General features: G+C 52.6%; 1 protein-coding gene across 2 annotated transcripts in view; it reads left to right on the top strand.

The window, feature by feature from the left end:
* PAX7 (paired box 7) overlaps positions 1–20491 on the top strand; it is a gene marked incomplete at its 5' end in the record, with an annotated part of 97818 nt that extends 77327 nt beyond the window's left edge. For both annotated transcript variants that reach the window (XM_081056081.1, XM_081056080.1), the window contains 2 exons: positions 13120–13366; positions 20114–20491. In XM_081056081.1, coding sequence (XP_080912207.1) covers positions 13120–13366; positions 20114–20229 — 363 coding nt within the window. In that variant the 3' untranslated portion in view covers positions 20230–20491. The remainder of the gene's footprint in view (positions 1–13119; positions 13367–20113) is intronic.
* Positions 20492–22917: the final 2426 nt, after the last annotated feature.

Genomic DNA, 22917 nt, shown 5'->3' with positions numbered 1-22917 from the left:
GGGATAACTTTGGCCCTGTCAGTGACACAGGTTGGTGAACTTGACTGTCGTCAGATTGTATATGGGGCACATAGGTCCAGCAACTTCAAGGCCCTGTGCAGAGTGGCAGGGGTGGGGACCAAAGGTAGTTAGGGGTAGAGCCAGGTGGTTTGGGGGACGGCTGTTAGGGACCGTGGTTGGAGATGCGGGTTGAGCTTTGAATTGGTCATGGTCGAATTGGAGAGTTATTATCTAAGTTAGATAATAGGTTATAAAACGTAGATAATAGCTCTCCAATTGGGGACTGCAATTACCAACTGTGTGATCTTAAGCAAGTGACTTGACCTCTCTGTGCCTTCGTTTTCTCATCTATAATACGTGGGTGACAGTAATAGCTATTTCAGAGGGTTGTTGTGAGGAGTAAATGTGAGGAGTAACATGGAATGCTTAGAACACTGCTTGGCATGGAGAAGCACTGAAGAAGTATGAGCTGGGATTAGGAATGGGTGCATTTGGAAGTGTGGTCGGCTCTGGGATCATGGAGTTGGGTTGTAATGGGAGCTGGGGACCCAGGCTGGCATTGGGTGCATGCAGTACATGATGGAGAGGCGACTCCGTTCCAGTTCCTTTTCCCACCATGCCCAACCCCTTTCCGTATGCCTGGCAGCATCTTCCCGGCCTGAGCACCAGGGCCAGTGAGAAAGCTCCTTCCTATCTCCGCCCGCATCTCTCCTTCCCCAGGGCATGAAAAGAGACGACAGCTCTCTGCGTAGTCCCCAGCCGCTTGTTTGTTTGGTACATGGGAGCCCTGGGCACGGTTTTGCTAATTTTGTGGCCGCCTTTATCAAATGGGGATTCACAGCCACTTTATCCTCGATAAGTGGATTAGTCGGTGAGCTAAACAAGATGGTCCGGGACACGGGGGCTGCTCCGGAGAAGATATTTGTTTCGCAAAGAATGAGCCTGCGATCCCTGCCCTGTGCAGGTGAGGTAGGCAGGGCTGAGAAGTAACTGGAGGGCCCTCTGTGCTCCTACCTGGAGGGGGAGCCCTGACTCCTGGGAACTTTCTATAGTGCAGGCGGAGCGAGGGGAGCCTCAGCCCTCTAGGGAGGGGAGAGGGAAACTCTGCATTAAATCCAGCTACCTGGCATACCTGGGACCATTTGGAAAATGTCACCTCCCTGGGCAGCAGCTTTCTTCTCCCCATCTCCTACCTTCCTATACTTTTCCCTTCCTTCCTAACCTTTCCTCCTAGCCTTTCACTGCCTTTTTGTTTTCTTTCTTCCTTCCTCAATCATCTCCAAAAGTCTTTTGCTAAGTTCTGTGAATCCAGACATGCGTAAAACATGGTCTTTGCTTTTGCAGACTAAAGCACAGAACCAAAGCAACGAATTAATAGGTCTCCAACCATGGTGCAAGAGGCAATTCTGGTTGCACACCGGGCTTCAGCTTCTCTCCAAAGGACCCCTAAGCATAGTTAAGTGTGTTCCCCCTGAGGCCCTGGGGGTGGGGTATAACACAAGCTTTCATATATTATCTTTAAAATGCATGCTCATTTTGTATTCTTCACCACTGTGAAGCCATATTTGTTGGTCATAATAATAAAATTAATTAGCATGGGGTCAAATTGACTCTACAGGAAGTTGTGCCATGTTTAGCTGATGATTTTGCATGGCACGTGATATTGCAGCGTCATGGATATTGGGACTGAGGGAGGAGGCGAAGATGACTGGGGGTCTGGAGTCTGGGTGGCCCAAGAGGGTGATGAAATCATAGACAGAAACGGGGAGTGCAGGAGGAAGGCTTGGGTCAGGGATGGACCGGTGGAGGTCAAGGCCAGGAGGGTACCTGACCTCAGGACAGAGGTCAGGGCAGCGATGTGAATCCCAGAGGCCTCTCTCTACAGAGACCCAGGGATGGAATAAGATGCTCAGAGAAAGAGGAGCGAAAGAGACTGGAACGATGCTGGGTCCAGATGTCCCCTGCCATGGGGACCCAAATGTTTTCTTTTCCCTTCCGATATGAGTGGTCAGGATCTCGAGTTCCCCTCTCTGTGCTGCAGCAAGAATGTGGTTGAGGGCGAGAGGGGGGAGCAGAGACTCTAAAAAGGAAAGAAAAGGATGGAGTGGCTTTCAGGTCCCCAGCTGGTCCTTAGCAGTGCCTGTCCTCCCCAAGCTGCCTCCAGCTGAGTGTGATTTTGCTATTTATTTACATGTAATTATTGCTATGAGGTGCAGATATTAACGCTGTCAAGAGCAATTTGCTCTGACATTTTTCACTCGCTCAGTGCCCCCGCCACTCTCAATGGAGCCCAGGGCTCTCCCTGCTCTGGCTGCTGCGAGCTCGGTGGCCTGGCCGGGAACCACCCAGCCGGCAAGGAGTGGCGTCAGCCAGCTCACCCGGCTCCTCTGCAAACTCATTACGTTTCGAAATTGAATTTGGTCTGGGAGAGGGCTGGCCGGGCCCTTCTCCACCCGGCCTGGACTGGCTCAAGGCCTCCCTGCCTTGTCTTCCTCGGAGAAAACTGGACAGGGCCTGGGCTGGGTAGGGCAGCTGGTGAAGACGATGGAAGATCATTGTCAGAGAGGTGGGAGTGCACACAGCTCCAAGGCAGCCACTGCACTAAGGTAATTAATGTAGGATAGCTGGAACCCTCTCAACCCAGTTCCTCCATCACCCCCCAAGAAAATCAAGCAGCTCTAACTTTGGGAGACATTGTTGCAATTCGCTGTACCCCTCTAACCAAGAGACTTTCCTATGGAGCCAGTTGAGCACCTTAGCTAGCCTGCAGTGGGTAGGAGAGGCGCTGAGCTGGCCCTGCAGTGGGTCACAAAGGTAGACACTAGAAGGAGAACCAGCTTTGGAGTTTACTAATTGCACAGACTTCGGCAAATTATTTAGCTTCCCAGAAACTCAGTTTCCTGATTTCTAACAGAACCGCCAATACCCATATTTCACTGAATCTAAGACAATTTGATGCTGGCCCTTTCTTGATCTTATCCGAAGGTGTCAACAAAAGTTTTGCACGTACCTCTGTCATCACTGCTACCTGACAGTGATGCTGCCTGGCTGCATCCCCAGCCACAGAAAGGCAAGGGATGGTAAAATGCGTTCCAATTTCAGAAAGATTAAAATACGCATCCTCGGACAGCTATGATAAGGAGTGACTGGAGGTGCTGCCTGCACATAGTAGGTGTTCAGCACATACTAGGTGCTCAATAATGGAAGGCGATGGTTTTTCTTTCTTTTTTTTTTTTTAAGCCTTTCGGCAGCGTTTTATAGAAGAGGAAACTGAGACTCATTCATTCATTCATTCCATGTAAGGGACTTTGCTCCTTGGAGAGGGCAAGCTATCATGGCTACGAGTCCTTAACACGTCGTGATATGTGCCGGCTTGTCTGCCCAGGTACTAACGAGGCCTCCCTGCCACCACTCACTTCCTGCCATGGCCAATCTGTGTCCTCTGCTCTGGCAATTACTGAGGGAGAGCCCCTCCCCCCATGCCAGGGGGCTGAGAGCCTAGGCAGCCCCATCCTCCTCCTCCTTTCCCAACCTGGGCCTGTCTGAGTCAAGGAGGCCCTCTCTCTTCCCCTCTCAGCCCTCCTGCCTCCCCCTTCTCCCCTCAACTCAGCCAATTAGGCCCCTGACACCTGGAGCCACTGACAAACTGTTTCTGTCACTTGCTCTCTGTCTTTCATTAGGGGGCTCAGAGGAGGGGGAGCAGGAGGGGAGGGGGAGGAGATGGGATCTTTCATGCTTAGTAAGGCCAGATACATTAATTACAAAACGGCCATTTGCCGCGTGAAAGTGTGCTAATTAAATTTATGCAATCATTATCTTTAAATAGTCATATCTTTCCCGGCGATCGGCCCCTTCCTTCTGCAGCCCCGCCGCCGCTCTGAGCAGAGTCGCGCTAATCCCTCGTCCGCCATTATCACACCATCAGAGATGGTCTCTGAATCCCGCCGCACCCCACCAGCTCCAGCAGTAACCAGGGCCCGGGAGCCCTTAGACCCATCCTGGCACAGACACCGTCAGACTTGGGCCAACCTAGATCCTCCCGAGAAAGGGGAGGCCAAATCCAGGCCCCCTCCGGTGTTTCCAGATATTTCTAGGTGTTTCCAGATATTTGGGGGCTGATATCTTGTAGACCAAACATGGGAAATTTGTGTGTGTGTGTGTGTGTGTGTGTGTGTGTCAATGACACTCTTTAGTTTTTGGACAATGAGTGGGAAGTCATTCTGTCCAGCTCTTCACTTCTACATAATCTTTAGCTAAGCCTCCAAGGACCCCTGGGGTTGGGAGGGGGCTCTGAAGTCCATTGTGTCGAGGGGTGGGTGTGAGCATGCCACAAGACCCTCCATTTATTCTATTCATTCAACTAGCTCTATGCCAGGCCCTGTACTGGGGATAAGCAGATAGATTCATTCATTCATTCATTCATTCATTCATTCAGAAATTCACTCACTCAACAAATGTTTGCAGGACATCTACCATGTACTAGGCACAGGGAATAAGACACCAAGTCCAAATCCAGGGCCAGAGTCAGTCTGTGCCCAGGGCAGAAGGTGGGGCCACAATAGGGCTGAAAGTTTTCTTTGGATGAGATCCAAACCCAAGACTTCACGGCCTTTTCTGGCTTAGCCTTTCGGAGTCTCCCTCCACACACTACGAGTTTCTTACCAAAGTCTTGGCTGACTCCTTTCTCCGCATAAATTCCTCTGCAATCACACGGAGCTTGTCTCATGAGTCTTTCCGGGTCTGGTGTGTTGAGCTCCCACGTGGAAAGAAGCGATAACCTGCTAGATTTGGGGCTGGGAGTCCCCTTCTGGTCACAGATGGCAGTCAGTGACCAGGTACTTACCACGTGCGCTCTGAACTTCTGAGGTTCCCAGGCCCCAGTGTGTGCCCTCTGGGAGGTGAACTAGAAGGTTTGACAAGACATGTGCCTATGCACACGTGAAATGCATACACACACATGCACAAGCAGTACTCACACATGGTGATCACACACATGCATACACGGTGCTCTCTCATGCACACAAACTCTCACACAGGCACACACAGACGCACAAGCACATGTACAAAATTCACATATAGAATACACACGACACTCTCATGTGCACATGTGTGCATACACACAGACTAATCTCACACACGATACTGCCACAGGCACATGCGTGCGCATGTGCACACACACACACACACACACACACACACACACACTGAGTAAAGAAGGACCCAGAGTCATTTATGGTGGTGAAGACCACAGCCAGATGCAGCAAGAATACCGGATTAGAAGCCAGGGGTCAATTCTGGGTGAGCCCCTAAGCCTCAGTTTCCTCATCTGAAAACTGGGGGTAACAATGCTCCATAGAGTAGTTTGGAGGACTAAAGGGAAATGCTTTGGAAACTGCAAGTTGGTGTAAGGTGGCGTTACACTTGTGTAAGAGAATGGCAGCAGCCATGCTTACAAGAGACTTCCTAGAAGGCTGCGTGGTGAAAAATGAAGGGATAATGGGAGTCAGAGGTCTGGGGCTGAGGTTGGGGTAAGGGTGGGAGTTTGCTGGCCATGCCTGGGCACCAGCTTTCCTGGTGGGTGGGGGGCTGCTGTATGAGATGTGCACGGTGAAGGGCGGTGGAGTATGAGAGCCATAAGCAGAGATGGAAGGCAGAAGGGGGGACAGGTACAGGGAGACCTGCAGGAAATCTTGTTTGGAAGCTCAAAGTCAGCACCCGAAGCCCATTACCGCTGTCCACAGGGGGCAGCGCGAGGGGAGGGGGCCCAGATCCTCTTAGCAGAGAATTGAGCTGGAGAGAGGAGGAGTGGAGTGGTTGGCTGCCTGGGTGGGTGATTTCTTGCTTGCACTAATCCCAGCGTGGAGCTGGGGACAGGCAGCGGGATGGGAGGAGGTGCATTTGTGTGATGCGTGTCTGGGGGTCCGTTGGAGGCTGGAGGGGGTTGAATATAGGCACACAGGTTTGCATTCGTGAGCTGGCGGGTAGGGAGCTGTGAGGCCGCGGTGTGCACTAACGTGAGTGCATCTTTCCCGTGTGGGCATCTGTGAAGCCTGTGGATGGCAGGTAGCCTAGCGGTGTGGGCGGGTGCAGTTTTCATGTGTATGATTCTTTGTGTGCTCGTGTTGGCCAGTCTGTCTAATGCTGTGTGCATTCCAGGATGAGTGTGTGTGTGTGTGTGTGTGTGTGTGTGTGTTCTGTGTGTGCGCGCGTGTCTTCACCCATCTGGACGTAGATGTGAGGTTGTATTGTGTGTGTAGCAATAACAGTGATGAATTGAGAGCAGTGGTTCTCAAACTTGGCTACACGTTAGAATGAACTGGAATGAGGTTTTAAAAATCCTGGTGCCCAGACCAACTAATCAGAATCTCTAAGCGGTGGGGTCCGGGCATCACCATTTTAAACGACTCCCCAGGTCATTCCACTGGGCAGCCAAGGGGAAGAAGCAGTGACTAAGTGGACAGAACCCAGTGGAGCAGCCCCATCTATTCTTCTCAGCCCTTAGCCTGCCCCACGGGGTCCATCTGGACACAGAGATGGACTCCTGGCCCCTGACCCTTAGAGACCAGGGCAAGTGTGAACCAGGCGGCTCCAGCTCACCCTCCAGCCTGGGACAGTTCTTGGCCCATAGAGGCATATTTCACTCAGTCCAGACAAACATTGCTTTCCATTCCTGGCAAGCTGTGCCATTGCCTTCTTTCCACGACAGCGGGAGCAGGCTGCCCCCTACACATGCCCCCTCTCACCTCTTGTGGAAGTCAGAGGATGAATTCGTGAGAGAATGGATCAGGGCTGCAGTTGGATCTGAGGCATGGAGATAAATATACTCAGTGCACCAAGCCAGCCCATCCTTTTCGGAGGCAAACCAGAGACTGGGCCAAGAGTGGCAGTAGTGAGCTCCGGGATGGCTTCACTGCCGTTAGTTTGCAGGGACACTCTCCCTGAGGGCAAGTCACTGCCCCTCTTGGAGCCCTAGTTTCCCCATCTGTGAAAATGTAGCCATTGCCAAAGTGCCTCCAGGTTTCATGCGTGTAGGTAGGTGTGTTTACATGTAAGTGTGGGTGCATGTAATGTACTGATGAGTTTAAGAAGAGCACGTGTGCACGTGTGACGGATTTTCATGCCAGTTTACCGGGGTTTTGATGAAAAGCTATTTGGTGATCCAGACAAAAGACGTTTCGAGTTGTCTCACCTGCATTCAGGTGTGTGTCCCTGTGGAGGTGTGATGTGGGCAGCCCTGTATGGTGTGTGTGTTGTGTAGATATGGGAATTCTGGGCCACAGATTCGCCATCCGGGCCCTGTGACCTTTGAGGCCACCCCCTCTCTACAGATTCACATTCAGGCCAAAGAGGGAGGGTCGCTTGTCCAAGTGGCATGCAGCTGACTCCCTTTTCAGAGTGCAAGTCCTAGCTTCTCCTTGGAGGCAGAGTGATTCTCTATTCAGAAAGCACCCACTGTGGGCCAGGCCCCGTGGGGAAGAAGAGATGAAAAAGACACAGTCCCAAATAGGGAACAGTCCCCTGGGAGCTTGAGTGAGCATTTCACCCTCAGGCCAGGTCCCCTACTTTAATTTAATTTAGAAGTCCCCTTCTAATCCAGATGGAAGAGCAGAGGGGAAGGGGGCAGAGAGGAAGAGGAGGGGAGAGCTTGCATTTATTGAGAAAACTGATGTGCCAGGTACTGTCTTAATGTGCATTAACTCACGTAATCCTTGTAATAATCCTATAGGTAGCTACGATGACCATTCCCATTATACAGATGAGAAAACGGAGGCACAGGAAGTTAAAGAAATTACACAGGATCACAGCTAGTCAGAAGCAGGGCCTGGAGACTGCCGCACACATCCTGGCCTCCAGGGCTGCAGGGAAGCCCCTCAGAACACGGATTGGCCCAGTGCCCTTGTAGAAATCGCATTCCCTCTGGGGCTTCAGGATCCACTCTGGCACTGCGGAGCTGGGGACTCCTACCTGCCCACTGGGCCGAGTGGTCTTTGGCCTCTTTCTAGCCCCAGTCTCATCTCCAGGTCCACTGTCCTGACCTCCCCAGTGTCGGCCACTGCCTCTCCCTTTCCCCTCTGCCTCCTGCTGACACCCCCAGCCACCCACCCAAACCCCGCCTCGGAGCCCCGATGATGGCGATCACCCCTTCTAATTGCAGCCTCGCTCCCAAAGCCACGTTCGGTTATCACAGAGAGTGCACATCTCCAAGCTCTGCCTCCTTGGTCCCAGGCCCTGGGGCCAGCTCAGGAACGGAGGGAATTAATTACATTTTTCCCATCCCCTTCTTTTAAAGTAGGGGAGCGCCGGCCTGGGGGAGGAGGTGGTGAGCAGAGGATGTGGAAGGGGGGGCTGGCACAGGGCTCCTCTGCCCCCACCCCCAAAACCTGCAAGCCTCTACCCAGCAGCGGAAGGGGGGTGAGGCCGCCCCTTATTGATTTAGTCTGGTGGAGGCTGGGACTGATTTAGAGCAGAGGGAGAGGAAGGGGCTGAGGGTGGGCGGGGGCCATGGCGGGCTGGGGGGAGAGGAAGGGATGGCTGTCACTCAGCCTGACGGACAGCCCAGAGATTTGCCTTCAGATAAAACCTTACAGATGTGGAGGTCGGTATTGATTTTGAGTTAGTAACGGTAACGTACCAAGAAGTAATACATTAGTGAAAGCAAGGTCACCAGGAAAAAAAGTAAAACCCACCAGGGAGAGGCCCTAGCATTCTTGGGGAGGTGGGGGTGGATTACCGCGTCAGACCAGGACTTCCTCAAATTCAAAAGTTTGCAGGCCCCAGACCTTGGCTGGGCCCCTAACTGTGGGTAAATGCTTCCTGCTTCTGTGGACAAAAAGTGCCTCCCTGGGGCCCGTGGGCCAGCCAGGGGCCCACAGGGCCACCTAGGCCTGCAGGGCTCTGCACAGTGGGGTTGCTGAAGGCCTCTCACTCCGTGCTCTCCAGCACAGCCTGTGGTGTGGAAGGAGCACAGCCAGACGTCAGGGAGACCCGGGTTCAAATCCCAGCTCTGCCATTTCCTGGCTGTGATCTCGGGTGCAACTTTTCGCTTCCCTGTGCCTCAATTCCCACATCTGCACAATGGGGGTAATAACAGTCTACTTCCTTGAGGAGTCACAGCTTCCCCCTCCCACCTTTCTTCAGTTGGGTCCTGTCCCATTTGCTTGGGAGCTGCTTTGTTCAGCGGCAGGGGACTGGATGAAATGGAAGCCCTTTGGTCCACAGGTCTCTGGGGACTCTGGGAGAGAGTAAGGAGATGCCACACCTCCCCTATTCACACCTACCCCAGGTGTGGATTTGCTTTGCTATTCCAGGGTAAATCCCATTGAACAAATCCCATTACAGCAAAAGCTCCCTGAGCCGGAGCTGATCGGAGCTATCTGTAAATGTCCCAGGGTCCAAGGCCTCCTGAGCCACTGGGCAGCACACAAAGGACCCCAGGAGGCCTTGCAGCGCCTGGAGTTTTCACTCTCAATGTTGACTTTCTTGCTATTTCTTAAACCTGCTGGGTATGGGCCCACCCCAGGGCCTTTGCACTTGCTGATTCCTCTGCCTGGAAAGCACTCTGCTATGTTTTCTCATGGCTGGTTTTTTCTGGTCTTGCTCCATGTCACCTCTTTGGGGACATCTTACCTGACTGCTCCACATACCCCCTTTATTTTTCTTCCATAACACTTATCAGAAATTATATTACTTATGTGTTCATTTGTTTGTTGTCAACTTCCTTCATTAAACAACAGCCCCAGGAGAGCAGGGAGTTGCTCAAGTTGTCTGCTGCATCTCAGTGCCTGGTTCAGTGTCTGGCACATAATAGGTGCTCAATACATAGTCGTTAAATGAATATGCATGCATTCAACAGGATTTTTCTGAGCTCCTAGTGTGTAGCAGACACAATGTAGGCACTGGGGCTGCAAAGATGAATGAAACACAGTTCCATCCTGTTCTCGGAGAACTCACACTCCAGCTCTATTTCCGGCCTGGCACGTGGTCGCACTCCATGAAATGTTTGTTGAGTTAATACATGAATGAATGAAGGATGTCTTCAGGAAATGCCAGAGCGTTTGGTGTAGCTGGGACATAAAGTACAAAGTAGGAAGGGGTGGGAGGAAGTGGGACAGGCAGGTAGCAGTCAGATCGCAAGAAGCCTTGCCCTGTGTATCTGGCAGGTACTGAGGAGCCCTGATAGTTCTTCAGGGATTGGGTTCAGCTTTGGGGCAATTCCCTGTAGGTCTCTGTTTTGCAAGAAACAAAACACCCTCATCCTCTCCCTACCTCTCCCGTTTCTCTCCTCCTATCCCATCGTCTTTTCTGAGCTAGGCATCTTCGTGATACGCAGGAGGGAGGGATTAAACTGGGGTCTTACCCAAACTGACAAACCCTCCTGAGATTCTTCTGTCCCCAGAAGTGTCCTTCTGAAGGAAGGGAAGTGGGCCTGTGTTTCCCCTGAGCCTCTGGGTCTCTTCTTGCGGCCCAGGCCTCTGAGAAAAGAGCAAGGTTAGTGTTTGCATGGGGTGGGGAATGGGATACGTGGTGATTTTCTTCATTTAGATGGAAAATGAGGTCTAGATTGGGAACCCAACAGGCAACCTGAAAGAGAATGGGGTTTTCTAACCCCCAGGGAAGCTTCAGATTCCTGAGTTTTCCTGGAGAATTTCACCCCCCTCCCTATACACAGCAAATTTCTCTGGCCCAGGGGACCTCATCTCTAGTCAGAAAGCAACCAACACAGCCCGATGGCGTCAGACTTCCTCACCCCACGATGGGGAGATCCCTTTATGGGGTCCCTCTTGCTACCACCCCAGCACACCTGTGTGGACTGTACCAAAACAGAGGCCTCTGAAGCGTGTTCAGTGCAGAGTGAGTTGGAGAGAACTCAGGTCCCTCAAACAGGACTACTGCCCAAAGTAGCCCAGACATCTCCTGCCCAGACTTTCTCATTCCTTCTCACAATCCCATGCCCGTGTGTCTTTGCCATCTCAATGGGTTGACACAACGTGAAGTCCCACCTGAACCCCACCAGCTGCAGTGGAGACAAAGACCAGCCCCAGCAGACCAGTACCCTGGCTCTGCTCTGGGAAGGGGTAGAGGAGTGAAAGGACAGAAGAGGGATGACCCCAGGCTGACGGGGAGCACCGAGGGAAGAATGGGGGGAGGCTGTGCTCACGCCATTCAGAGGAGCCAGCCCCCAGAGGTGAGAGACCCCACCTCCACTCACCCCCTCCAGTAGCTGCCCAGGGAGCAAATTGCGGCTGGTCCTGAAGTGAGAACCTCTAAAGGGGTCACGTGCCTAAAACGTATCCATGAGAGTCAGTCTTGCCATTATCAGGCAAGCAGGGTCAGGCTGTGAGATCTGAAGAAGTACCTGCCCTTTGTGGGCCTCAATTTCTTCATCTGAGAAATGGGCTTCCTAACTCTACCCCGCATATCTCTCTAGGTCTCTGGATTGGGAGCATCACATGAGTTCATGGCTAAGAGGAGAGTTAGTCAAGGAGGCAGGGAAGGGCAGGAGTAGAGGAGCTGGGGTTGCTAATTCCTGAGCACTTCCTGTGTGCCAGGCTGGGCACAAAGCCCTTTCCATGCAGAGCTCATCTCATTCTCCAGCCACCCTTTGCATTAGGTCAATCATCATCTCTTTCCCTCAGGATGGGGTGGTCACAGAAGGCAAGGGACACCCTGAGGCGGAACAGTTAGTATGGGGAGGGCCTCAGTGTCTGTCTGGCCTGAGGATGTCAGTCCCAGCATGCCCCCGTGCCCATGGCAGGGACAAGTCAAAAGTGAGAAGGTAAACGTTTTCAGAAGGTGTCTCGTTAGCCACAAGGTCACTGTTCGGATGCCGCAGCCTGCCTTCTCCCAGGAGGCGGGTTGGGGAATCGGAGAACACAGCCACGTGCTCAGCATGGATGGCAGTGTCGTTCTTTAGCTTGGTGCTAGGCAGACTGTCAGCAAGCCTGACCCCGCCTGGCCAGGTGGCCTCCTTCCCAAAAGGTGGTGTTACCAGAAGGTCGCCAGGGTCCTGAGTCATGTAGTTCAGGTCCGCAAAGGCCTGCCTCTCCCTCCTACCACTCCTGCTGCCTGCACCGCTCTCTCCTGGATAACTGAACAACAGGCATCCCCTCCAGAAGCTTTCCTGGACCATATGGCTAGTGGAGTGCCCTCCTCTGGGCTCCCAAAGCCCCCTCAGGAGCTAGCTCTAGCGCACCTCTCATCATTCCATATCTTGATGGTCTCTTGCTAGTCACCAACCCCCTGACCAACACATTCCCCCTGTGGAGGGTCATGACCATGGCTCTTTCTCCTCTGACGTCTCAGGGCCCAGCCTGAGGCCTGCAGCTATCGTCACCATCGATGCATGTTTGTTGAACAAATAAGTGAACACACCAGTGAACCAACACCTGGTTCTTGAAGCTGAGTTTCCAGAGACGAGCCTCACCCTGTCAGCTCCCAGTTGCCAGCTCCTGTTTGCTAAACCAGGCCACGCAAGGAAGCGGGTGATGCTCACAGACAAACAGGAGCTGCCAGAATTAAAGGTGCCTGGGAGGCTATTGGAGAGCATTAGCCGGGCACATTGGTGTTGTAGTGGCAGAAGTTCAAAGTCAAGAGCATAGCAGGCCTAGCACCGGATGAGGCGTGAAGCCAGACCCATCCAGAGTCCTGCTTTAACCTTTGTGTTGGAAGATGGGGGCGTCCCAGTCTGACGGGGAACGCATAGTCCCTGCCATAGGGCAGCTCCCTGTCTGATAGGGGAGAAATAATTTTCTTTCTTTCTTTCATGCATTTATTCATTCATGCATGCATGCATGCATGCACTTATGCATTCATTCATTCGGCCAGGCCTGGGAATAGAGAGGTGCACGAGGCCCTGCTCCGCCCCTAGTGCTCTTTGATGGAGGAAGCCTCTATGTGTCAGGACCTAAGCAGAAGAAACCGCTAACCATCTCACCCACAAGGGCAAGCAGACAGGTCAACTGAGGGTCTCCACGCTGCAGGGACCTCAGAGGAGCGACTCCGGCAAAAACCTGTGCAGAGCCAGCCTGGCATCGTCCCCCAGCCCCCGCACCGCATCTGCGGGGTCCTCCGAGCCCCCACCCCTGCTGCTCAGCCCCCAGTGATGGTCTCTCCCTGCAGGTGATGAGCATTCTGAGCAACCCCAGCGCAGTGCCTCCACAGCCACAGACCGACTTCTCCATCTCGCCGCTGCATGGCGGCCTGGACTCGGCCCCCTCCATCTCGGCCAGCTGCAGCCAGCGGGCGGACTCCATCAAGCCGGGGGACAGCCTGCCCACCTCCCAGTCGTACTGCCCTCCCACCTACAGCACCACCGGCTACAGCGTGGACCCCGTGGCTGGCTACCAGTATGGCCAGTACGGCCAGAGTGAGTGCCTTGGCGGCTCCCCGCCGTCCTCCTCCCCATCCCTGGCCCTGCTTATTTGTAGAGAACAGCAAATGGTGTTGGGGCAGAGGTGCCCATTTCACAGATGAGGAAGTTGAGGTCCAGAATGGAGAAACAGCTGTTCTATGACGATACTGAGCGGGGCCCCTGCACTCACACTACTGTTGCCTTAAAGGACGGCTGTCCCTGCTCTCAGAATTATAACCTGAGCTACAAATGTCATTTAAAATATCTGAGTAGCCACATTTTAAAACCGAAGGAGAAATAAGTGGAATTATTTTTACTGACATATTTGATTTAACCCAATATACCCAAAAGATGATCATTTTGATGTGTAATCCATATACAATTATTGATCAGATATTTTATAGTCTTTTCTTCGTACCGTGTTTCCCTGAAAATAAGACCTAGCCATTGAAATTTCGTAAAACATACACCCAAGTTGTTCCACGTATACTGAAGGGTTTCCCAATCACTAAACTAAATAAATTTCAGGTTTGAAATTTAAATTAGATAAAATGAAATTAGAATGGGAACTTTGGTTCCTCAGTCACATTAGCCACGTGTGGGACAGTGTGGTGTCAGAAATCCTGCCCCTTTCTGCCCCTCCGCCCTGGGGGATAGCTGTATTTTGAGTCCTCTCTTCTCTCCGCATCCTTAGCCTTGGTTTCCCCAAACTTGGAGCTGGTCTCACGTGCCCACCCTGAATGCCATTCCCTTGGTTCTTGGCCTGGGTCGAGGCTGGCAGGCAGGTCCTCAGACCCAAAGCTGCAAAAGGCCGGCTCAGCCACAGCCTCCAACTGCTAGATGGGGCAGCAGCAGGGCAGGTCAAAAGGGTACAGGGAGCCGAGGTCACGGCTGCCCCGCTTGCCTCACCTCCGGGCAAAGGCCTCACCTGCTGGTGTCAAACTAATCAGAAGGGCGTGCGGTGAGAGGGTGAGACCTCCCAGCCCAAGGGGGTTCTCTCCCCTGCCGCAGCCCTGGCCTGGCCTCACTGACCTCTGCTTCCTGTCCCCCACACCAACCCACTCCGCATATGGCCTTGGCCTCCACCGCTCAATGAGAACCAGCTGTGCCGGCCTCCACCTCCCAGCTGTGTTCACGGCCCCTGTTTATGTGCGTGTTTGCGTATAATATATGTGCACACCTGTATGTGCACGAGTGCAATATGAGTCACGGATGTGGGACAGTTGTGTCTGTGTATTATGTGAGTATTAGTGCACACATTCTGTGTAGGGATGAGTCTGTGTGTGTGTGTGTGTGTGTGAATGTGAGTGGCACGTGTGGGTATATGTGCATATGACTATTCACTTCCGTGTGAGTTTAAATGAGCACGTTGTGTGTACATGCTCTGCACATTGCCTTTCATGTGAACATATACGTGCACACATTTGGTCATGGAAGCACACATGGCTGTAACACACACACGTGTGTTTAAATGTACATTCAGCTGTGTCTGCATGTGCCTGTGTGTTTGACATATGTGATATGCATGTGTCATTATGTGGACGTGTGGAATATGTGTGTATAGATACGTGTGAGTGTGCAAATATGTGTGGCTGTACATGTGTGTACACACGCTTGAGTGCATCTGTGTATTTGGGAGTATGCATGTGGACATGTAGGCTGTGTATGCAGTGTGTAAATATGGGTGCGTGTATGCTTGTGTGTGTGCAGAGGTGTGGCTGTGTGCTCTTGTATACAGTTGTGCACCTGTGAATAACCACGTGTGTGTTAATGTGTGTGCCTGAGGAGTAAGTGTGTGGAGCTATATAACGTGTGTGCATGTGTGTTTGAGAGCAGGGTGCACTTATATGCACGGATGTGTTTCCAGAGGGGCCCAGGGGGCGACTCCCTGGCCCAGCCCATGTGCCTGGACATGGAGTGCGACACACATGCTCTTGATAAAGAGTTTAGAGCCTCGGCCTGGGGCAGGCGTTAGTCACACCCGGCCCCGTGCCCCACTCCAGGGGCGCCTGCCCAACTCGGAAATAAAATTAACCCCAGAGTCACATGGGCGGCATGGAGGGGGCATCAAAAGGGGAAGGGCTCAGGAGGCGAGAAAGAAGTGTTTGTTCCTCCTCTGCTCTGAGAAGCTGGCCAGAGCATTTCCTCCTCCCCCTCCTCCCTCATCTTTCACCCTTCCTCCCTCCTCCCACTGTCCTCTAGGTCCAGCCCTGCTCTCCTGTTTCCTCTAGGGGTAGCTCAAAGCTCCTCCTGAGTCACATTCTCCAGCCCAACTCAGAGGGAAGCTGAGCACAGACCCCACCCCACAGAGGCTGGGAGGGACCTGAGGGAAAGCCTGCCCCTCTTTTTCCATAAGAGGAAGCAAGGCACCCTGCATATGTGAGCCTCAGTTTTGCCATCTGTGAAATGGGGACCAGGAATTAGACTCAGTCTTCTCAAAGTATCTCCTCACCTTTGACTTTCTGGGACAGCTGAGGGACACATTGTGTTCCCACTGCTCCACGCTCATGAGCAATCGAATAAACCTATGACTGGTTCCCACAGTGCATGTGCAAGAGTTGCATGTCCCAAACTGCCTCGTGTAGACCCAGGTCCTCCTGTCATCTGCTGACATCTGTCCTGTGCATGAGTTTTAACCCACTAGGCATTTAACCCACTAGGGTGAAATGCGTGTTCCTCATTTCATGTGATTCTCAAAACGCCACCCAAGGTAAATGTTACTTGTTCTCAGGCTTACAGACACATAAACTAAAGATCAGAGAAGCTAGGAACTTTCCCAAGGTCACACAGCAGGTGATTGGGCGACTCCAGGTCTCCAGACTTTAAACCCAGTTCTCTTTGGCCAAACCGGAAACTTGTGTAAGACACCCAGTAATGATACACACCTTGACCCACACACACCTAGAATGTGTGTGACTTCACGTTCACAATCTCACACCCACTTACACATGCCCACATGCACACACACTGCGATTGATTTCTGCGTGAGTATTCACTAATATGTGTACAGACATGCCTTCAAGGTATAAATATACAAAATGCGTGTGTATCAAAGAAGGATAAATGACCACTTATGGAACATCTACTGTGGATCTGGCATTTCATCCGCGCGGTCACGCTGTGTAGTGTACGTGGACATGGTTATTCCCACCAGACAGGTGAGGAAATGGGATTCCAGACAGGTGGTTTGCCAGAGCTCACACTGCAGTGTGGATCCGTGTGCACACGGCCACACCTCCAGCCCCGCCCCCAGAGACCCTCACGCAGGTGTGCATGGTGTGTACACGTGGGCCAGACTCTTAAACAGCAGAGTTCACCTCTTCTCCCTGGGCGTCGTGTCTTCCCAGGGCCACGTCCGCACCTTCCGTTCCTGTCCCTGGCTGTTGTCCGTCCATCTGTCTGTCTCTCCTGTCTCTGGAGGGGGTCACGGTAGGGGGCAGGGACAGGGCACACGGAAGATTAATATGGCCCTGGTGTTCCCAGAGGCCAGGGCCGTGCTAATGATGGGGCTGATAGAACGCAGAAGTGTGAAAAGAATTTTAATAGATGTGACAAGTCTAATAAGAATTTGTGTCTAGAAGGGTCCTCCTCTGGGGCCGCGGGCTGACGAGATGCTGACGGCTGAGATTTGTTTACTGGTTGGCATCGCATCCATATCTCCTGCAAACTCCTGATTAATCTAATTTGAGATGTTTAGAGCCCAGGCGCGAGCTGGAGGCAGAGAAGGGAAGACACAGAGAGACAGAGGCACAAGGAGGGCCATTGACAGAGGCCGTAATGAGAAATGTCACAGCCCTGCCCTCACCAGTCCCCAGCTTGACCCCAGCGAGAGGCAGGCTCTGCAGCGCTATGGATGCCCTTGAAGTTGGCTGGGTCATCAGGAAAGTTTGGGTTCGTGGTGTTTCCTTGCCCACCTTGACCAAGCTTAAAGAAGCTCCTACTGTGGGACTCAGAGTGACCAGACGTGCAAACAGGACACGAGAGGTGGAAGTCGGGGCTCCACCATTTCATGTGCTGCGCGTGACTCTGGGCCAGCAATCTTTCTGTGCCTCAGTTTACACCTTTGGAAAATGGGAACAGAGCTATCTAAAGCGTGGGGCTGTTGAAAGAATTCAATGAGATCATGTCCTCCTAGCACATAGGAAGTGCTCTTATGTGCTTTGTTGTTCTCACCATTGTTATTCAGAGCCAGAACTTTCCATCCCACCTACGGGGAGAGCTAGCTTGGCATGATGTGAATAAAGAGGGGCAGGCAAGAGCCTAACTCAGGAATGGTCCCCTGACTTGGCCACGTGCCCTGGGACAAATCACTTACATTTCCTGGAGTGGAAAATGAAGCGATGCAGGAGTTGGGGTGTGCCTCATGCTCTCTAAATTGCTGCACACAAACCTGAGGTTATTCTAGAGGAGGTTGCTGGGTGACGCTTGTGGGGTCCTTAGGAGCTGGCATCAGACTGCCTGGGCTTGAATCCTGGCTCCACAACTTATGAGCCATGTGATCTTTCAAGTTATGCAGTCTCTCAGGGCAGGGCCTTAGTTTCATCATCTGTAAAATGGAATGATAATATTACTAGCCTCATAGAGTTGTTGTGAGAATTAAATGAGATAATGCACATAAAGTGCTTAGAGGACTGGCATAGAGCATGCTCTCAGTAAATGTTAGCTTTGTCCTATTCCTATTATCACTCTGAAAATGAGACTTCCTCATGTGGCAGACCCTGGAGCCCAGATAAGACTGGCTTCAAGTAGCAAAGATGGCGTGGCCAAAGTTGCAGGGTCCCCCTGAGGCCAGAGATGAGAGATTCTCTCACACCCACTCAGAGTAAGGGGCAGACCCAGGCGGGCAATGCTGACCTCCACCACCTCGCCCCTACCAGCCGGGAGCCTGGAGGCTGAGTGAGGGCATCACCCAGCAGCTCAGCTCAAGCCCTAGAGCTTGGGAAGCCGAGGAGCACAGGATCTAGACACACAGAAACCCCAGGGCAAATGCCCTGGGGCTTCATAAAATGCCACGTCCTTTATGAATCTAGGGGCCATGCCCTGAGCACTGTGTGCCCAGCAACTTAAAGCACATGATCTCATTTGCTCCTCATAACAGCCCTTGAGGAGGGTGGAATTCGTTCTTCTCATTTGCTAGGCAAGAAAACAGGTCTGCAAAAGCAAAATGATTTGCCCAAAGCCACATGAGCAGGAGGTAGTGGGGACTCCAAATTACCCCATTCTCTTTTCTTCTTGAGCCATCAAAGGTCACATCTGCTCACTAAACCCCAACCCTCACAGTCCAAGTCTGCTGAGCGCACTATATACCAGGCACAGTGCTAGCGAACTGCTTTGCATGTATTTCCTCATTTAATCTTCACAACGACTCTTGGACCTCGGTACTATTATTATCCCCGTTTTACAGACACGGAAACTGAGGCTTGGGTAGGCGAGGTGGGGTGCTCAAAATCACACACCCGAAGTTGGCAGGCACAGGGTTTGAGCCTAGGTGACTTGCACCCTTAGCTGTATGGCCTCGATTATTGATACTGCCCATCTCACCCCCTGGGCCTGGCCCTCTGATCATGCCCATCACCTCCTGGCTCCACCCACCTGTCCTAGGCAGGAGCCGCCAACTTTGGGAAGGCATGTAGAGTGTCACAGGATCCCTCAGTGGGCAGGTGACAAAGCGGGTGTTGGGCCAAACCTCGTGATTCTTAGTGCAGTACTCTTTCGATCTTCTTCTTGTCTCTGGATTTGAGAGATCCCGGGGGGCTGCGGGGGGGGGTGGGGGTTGGATTGGCTATAGCCGCAGATTCCAGCTTGGGAAGCAGCATCTCTATGCCTCAAGAGGCCTTGGTCTCATGCCAGTCAAATCGTTTGGTCAGGGCTGATTTCTGCCATAGCCTCAGGCAGGCACAATGAGTACAGTCGAGACAACACATGCACACGCAGGCCTAGCAGTGCTACCTGCACCTGCACACACACAGACACTGACACCTGTACCTGGCTTAGGTGGAACTCACCTGTACGGTTACCTGTACCTGCACAAGCATTCCCACTGTTCTACTCATACAGGTGCACACAAATTATATACATCTGTGCACACGTGCATTTGTAAGTATTGCTCATGTGTGAGCATTCATGTTTGTACCCACATTACTTCACGGAGATTCTTGTTCCCAGTGTACACACACACACACACACACACACACACACACACACCCTCAGACTCTCATCTCTCTCCCCCGGGGAACCAGAATTGACAAGGCTGAAGGTCTCAGCTCCCTGCATAACATGTTCCTGACTCCTCTTCCTCGGCATGGACCCCTCAGCTCATCCACAAAAACTGCTTTGGCTTTAGAGTAAGGGGTCCTGCTTTGCCTCATACATAAGCTGGGCTCAGGGTCCAGAGAAGGCAGAAGGACCGGGGCTCCACTGGACTCACCAGACGCCCCCCATACAGGGGATATGCACAGGTGTGTTGGAAAGAGGAACTCATTCTTTACTCAACAATGTGGACACCCCCTGGACCTCCCTAAAGAACCCATGAGAGAGCTGGGTGTTGTTGTTTTTTTAATTAAATGTTAAGTAAATATTTGCTGAATGCTTGGAGAGGGGGTGAGAGAAAGAGCTTCACGAAGAGATGGATGGATAGACGGATGGATGGATGGATGGATGGATGGATGGATGGATGGATGGATGGATGGATGGATAGCGATAGGACACGAGAACAGGCTAAAAGAACTTTAATTTCTACTAGTTTCTCCTCTTTTTTTCCAGCTGCTGTTGATTACCTGGCCAAAAACGTGAGCCTCTCCACACAGCGTCGCATGAAGCTTGGGGAGCACTCTGCTGTGCTGGGACTCCTGCCAGTGGAAACTGGCCAGGCCTACTAGGGCCCCTGGGCTGACTTGTCCCCGTCCAAGTCCAGCTCAACCCTCACCAATCCCTGAAACTCCCAGTCTCAGTCCCCTCATCACCCTGGGGTCCCAGGAAGCCAGGAAAGGAGCCCATTCCCTTCTCATAACCAGCCCTCTGGAGATGTGCAGCCAGTCTATCACTCCCCTGTGGTCAGGGACCTAGAGTGAGCCCACCTGGGAGTGTCCCCCTTGACTCTCTCCCGAGGAGGGTTTCTGCTCAGCCTGCAGTCCTCTTCCAGTCAAGTTCTGTTGTGGCCTCTGTGCCATCCCGGGCACAGAGCTCGAAGCTCACCCTGAATAGAGCATCACGGGCACCCACAGGAGGATGGTGTCTGGGATGAAGTCCTGGAGCCCTTGGGACCTGACTCCAGTGGGTACCTTGGCTAGAGGTGGGGGTGGGGTGCACAGGCCACTCTCAGCAGGAAGCACTGGGAGCTAGTCCTCCCAGGTATGTCTCTGGCCCAGGGTGAGAACCACAGCCATTCCACCTCTGGACGCTGGGGCTCCAGGGGAGAGGGGACCCTACCCCTGAGGTTTTCCTAGAAGAATCACCTAGGAATTCTGAGGACTTCAGGACCCTCTCCACACACCTCTACTGGGTGCAAGGGGCAGTCTAGCCAAGGCAGGGGCACTGGGAAGAACAGGAAGAGACCTAACCAGGGGGTGAAGCCGTGTGGGGGTGGAGCTTGTCAGCAGTGGATGGGCCCAGGATACAAGGACCCAATAAGGCATCCAGAAGCATCCAGCTTTAAGACTGAAGCCCAAGTTAGAAGTTTGCCCTCCCCATGTAGGGCCTGGGGAGCCCACAGAACCCTCCAGTTTTCTCATTCTCTGGATCAGATGGAAAGGAGAGGGGATCAAGTCTTGAGGACCCCTGAGTGAAGAGGCCTGAGGCAGTCTCAGAAGGGCCTGTGTAACTGGGGTCCCTCTGCTTATGGGTGGCAAACTTTTGTTGCCAAAAGCTTCAGCTCTAAGGAGCATCAATTTCTCACAAAGCCTCAGCAGAGACCTAAGCCCATCCCTTGCATTCCCCACCCTCTAGGAAGGGAGCCTCTATCTGTCCGGGAGTCCCTTTAAACTGCTGAGGGTGCAGAGGACTTCCCTTGGAGCTCTGGAGAGGGGTTTAGGACCAGCAGGGACTACTTGCCCCACAGACAACACCACCGATTCCCCTTGGCATTTGGAAAGGCGAGGGCATGTCCCTGTCCCACCCAGAGTGGCACCTTTGAGGGTTGATTCATGGGAGGCCCCTTTCTCCTGATCCCACACAGCTGGGCGGGGCAGATGTGGCCAATCTTCAAGCCTTCACCCTGGGCAGAGGGGGACAGCGACAGTTCTGGAGAAGAGGGAAAAGGCGCCTTCCTGGGCCACTGCAGTGGCTTCCTCAAGCTCCCTTCTGTTTAAGAGCTGAGACCTCTGGGGAATGGTTGAAGCCCCTAACTGCACCTCCCTTGGAACTTTGCCCCACCTTTACCTAGTTATCGAAATGCAATGCATCTTCACCATTACCATCATTATCTACACTTGGATCACCTTGATCAAGTGCTGCTGGGTAAAAGGCACTTGTGACGGGAGACGCAGCACTGACTCCACAAAGACTGGACCAAATCGCTTGTCCCCATTTGGGCACAGGGGGCCACCTCTTTGCTCAACGATGCCTCTTGCCCTCAGCCAACACGACATTCCTTGAGGGAAGGGCGGCTGCTTGGGGAGTTGGGCCGAGTTCCTCCCTACTGGGGAGCTTGGTTGGCAAGATGCTGGGACACTTTCCTGCATGGATGTCACCCCTGTGACAAATGCTCACTTGTCTCTCCTGTTCAGACCCGGTAATATCAAGCCTGTCCTGGACCATGCCAGAGTGGCTCGTGTCTCTGGTTTAGAGGAACCTATTAATAGTTGGGGACAAATAGAGTCATTGGTAGCAGGGGACACCCAGACGTGTGTGGCCCAGATCAAGTTCAGCCAAGATTTCAACTATAGCATCCACTGCAGGAGACTTTTGGTTCTTCAAGCTCTGGACACAAAGGAAGACTGTGTTGTTCCTTGATGCTCCCGTCCACGCTTTCGTAGCTGTCACAGCCAAGAAGCAGCTCTTCCTTAAGATCAACTACAATCTTCAGCCACATTCCTTGAATGGTTAAGCCTGCCTCCTGGAGGCCTGGCTCAGGAATCACCTGAGTCTCTTTACACCCTGTGTTACCCAGGAGCAGGGATGTCAGGCATGTGCCCAGCCCCACCCCTAGGCGGTGACATTCCAATGCTAGGAGCAATCCAAATCTCTGCCCCCTATGGTGAAATGGGAATAAACCAAATGATGTCTCATTTTGTCCACCTTCTCTGGAGTTTTCCCAAGCCACCATCTTAGTAGAAATTGGGACTTATTCCCCCAGAAACCCCACCCGCCTCAGAAAGAGACCCTGATGCGGACAGGTTTTCTCTAAAACCCCATGTATTCATGTGTTTAGCCAACTCAATCTATAAAATCCAGTCTTGTGTTGGCAGCTTGCAACTTCACTAGAGAGATGATTTGGGACAAGAGGCCTCAAGCTCTTGAGGGTTGACCACAACCTGAGCAAGACGGCCTGAGTCCCAGTGGCGAGGCCAGCCCAGAAACAGTCCCCATCCATCCCTGTAAATAGAGTCCGTAGCGAAATAAGAGATGGT

The sequence above is a fragment of the Rhinolophus hipposideros genome (genome assembly GCF_964194185.1).
Source record: "Rhinolophus hipposideros genome assembly, chromosome: 8".
NCBI lineage: Eukaryota > Metazoa > Chordata > Mammalia > Chiroptera > Rhinolophidae > Rhinolophus > Rhinolophus hipposideros.
Note: the sequence above shows the minus strand (reverse complement) of the source record. Positions and strands in the feature narration are given on the sequence as shown.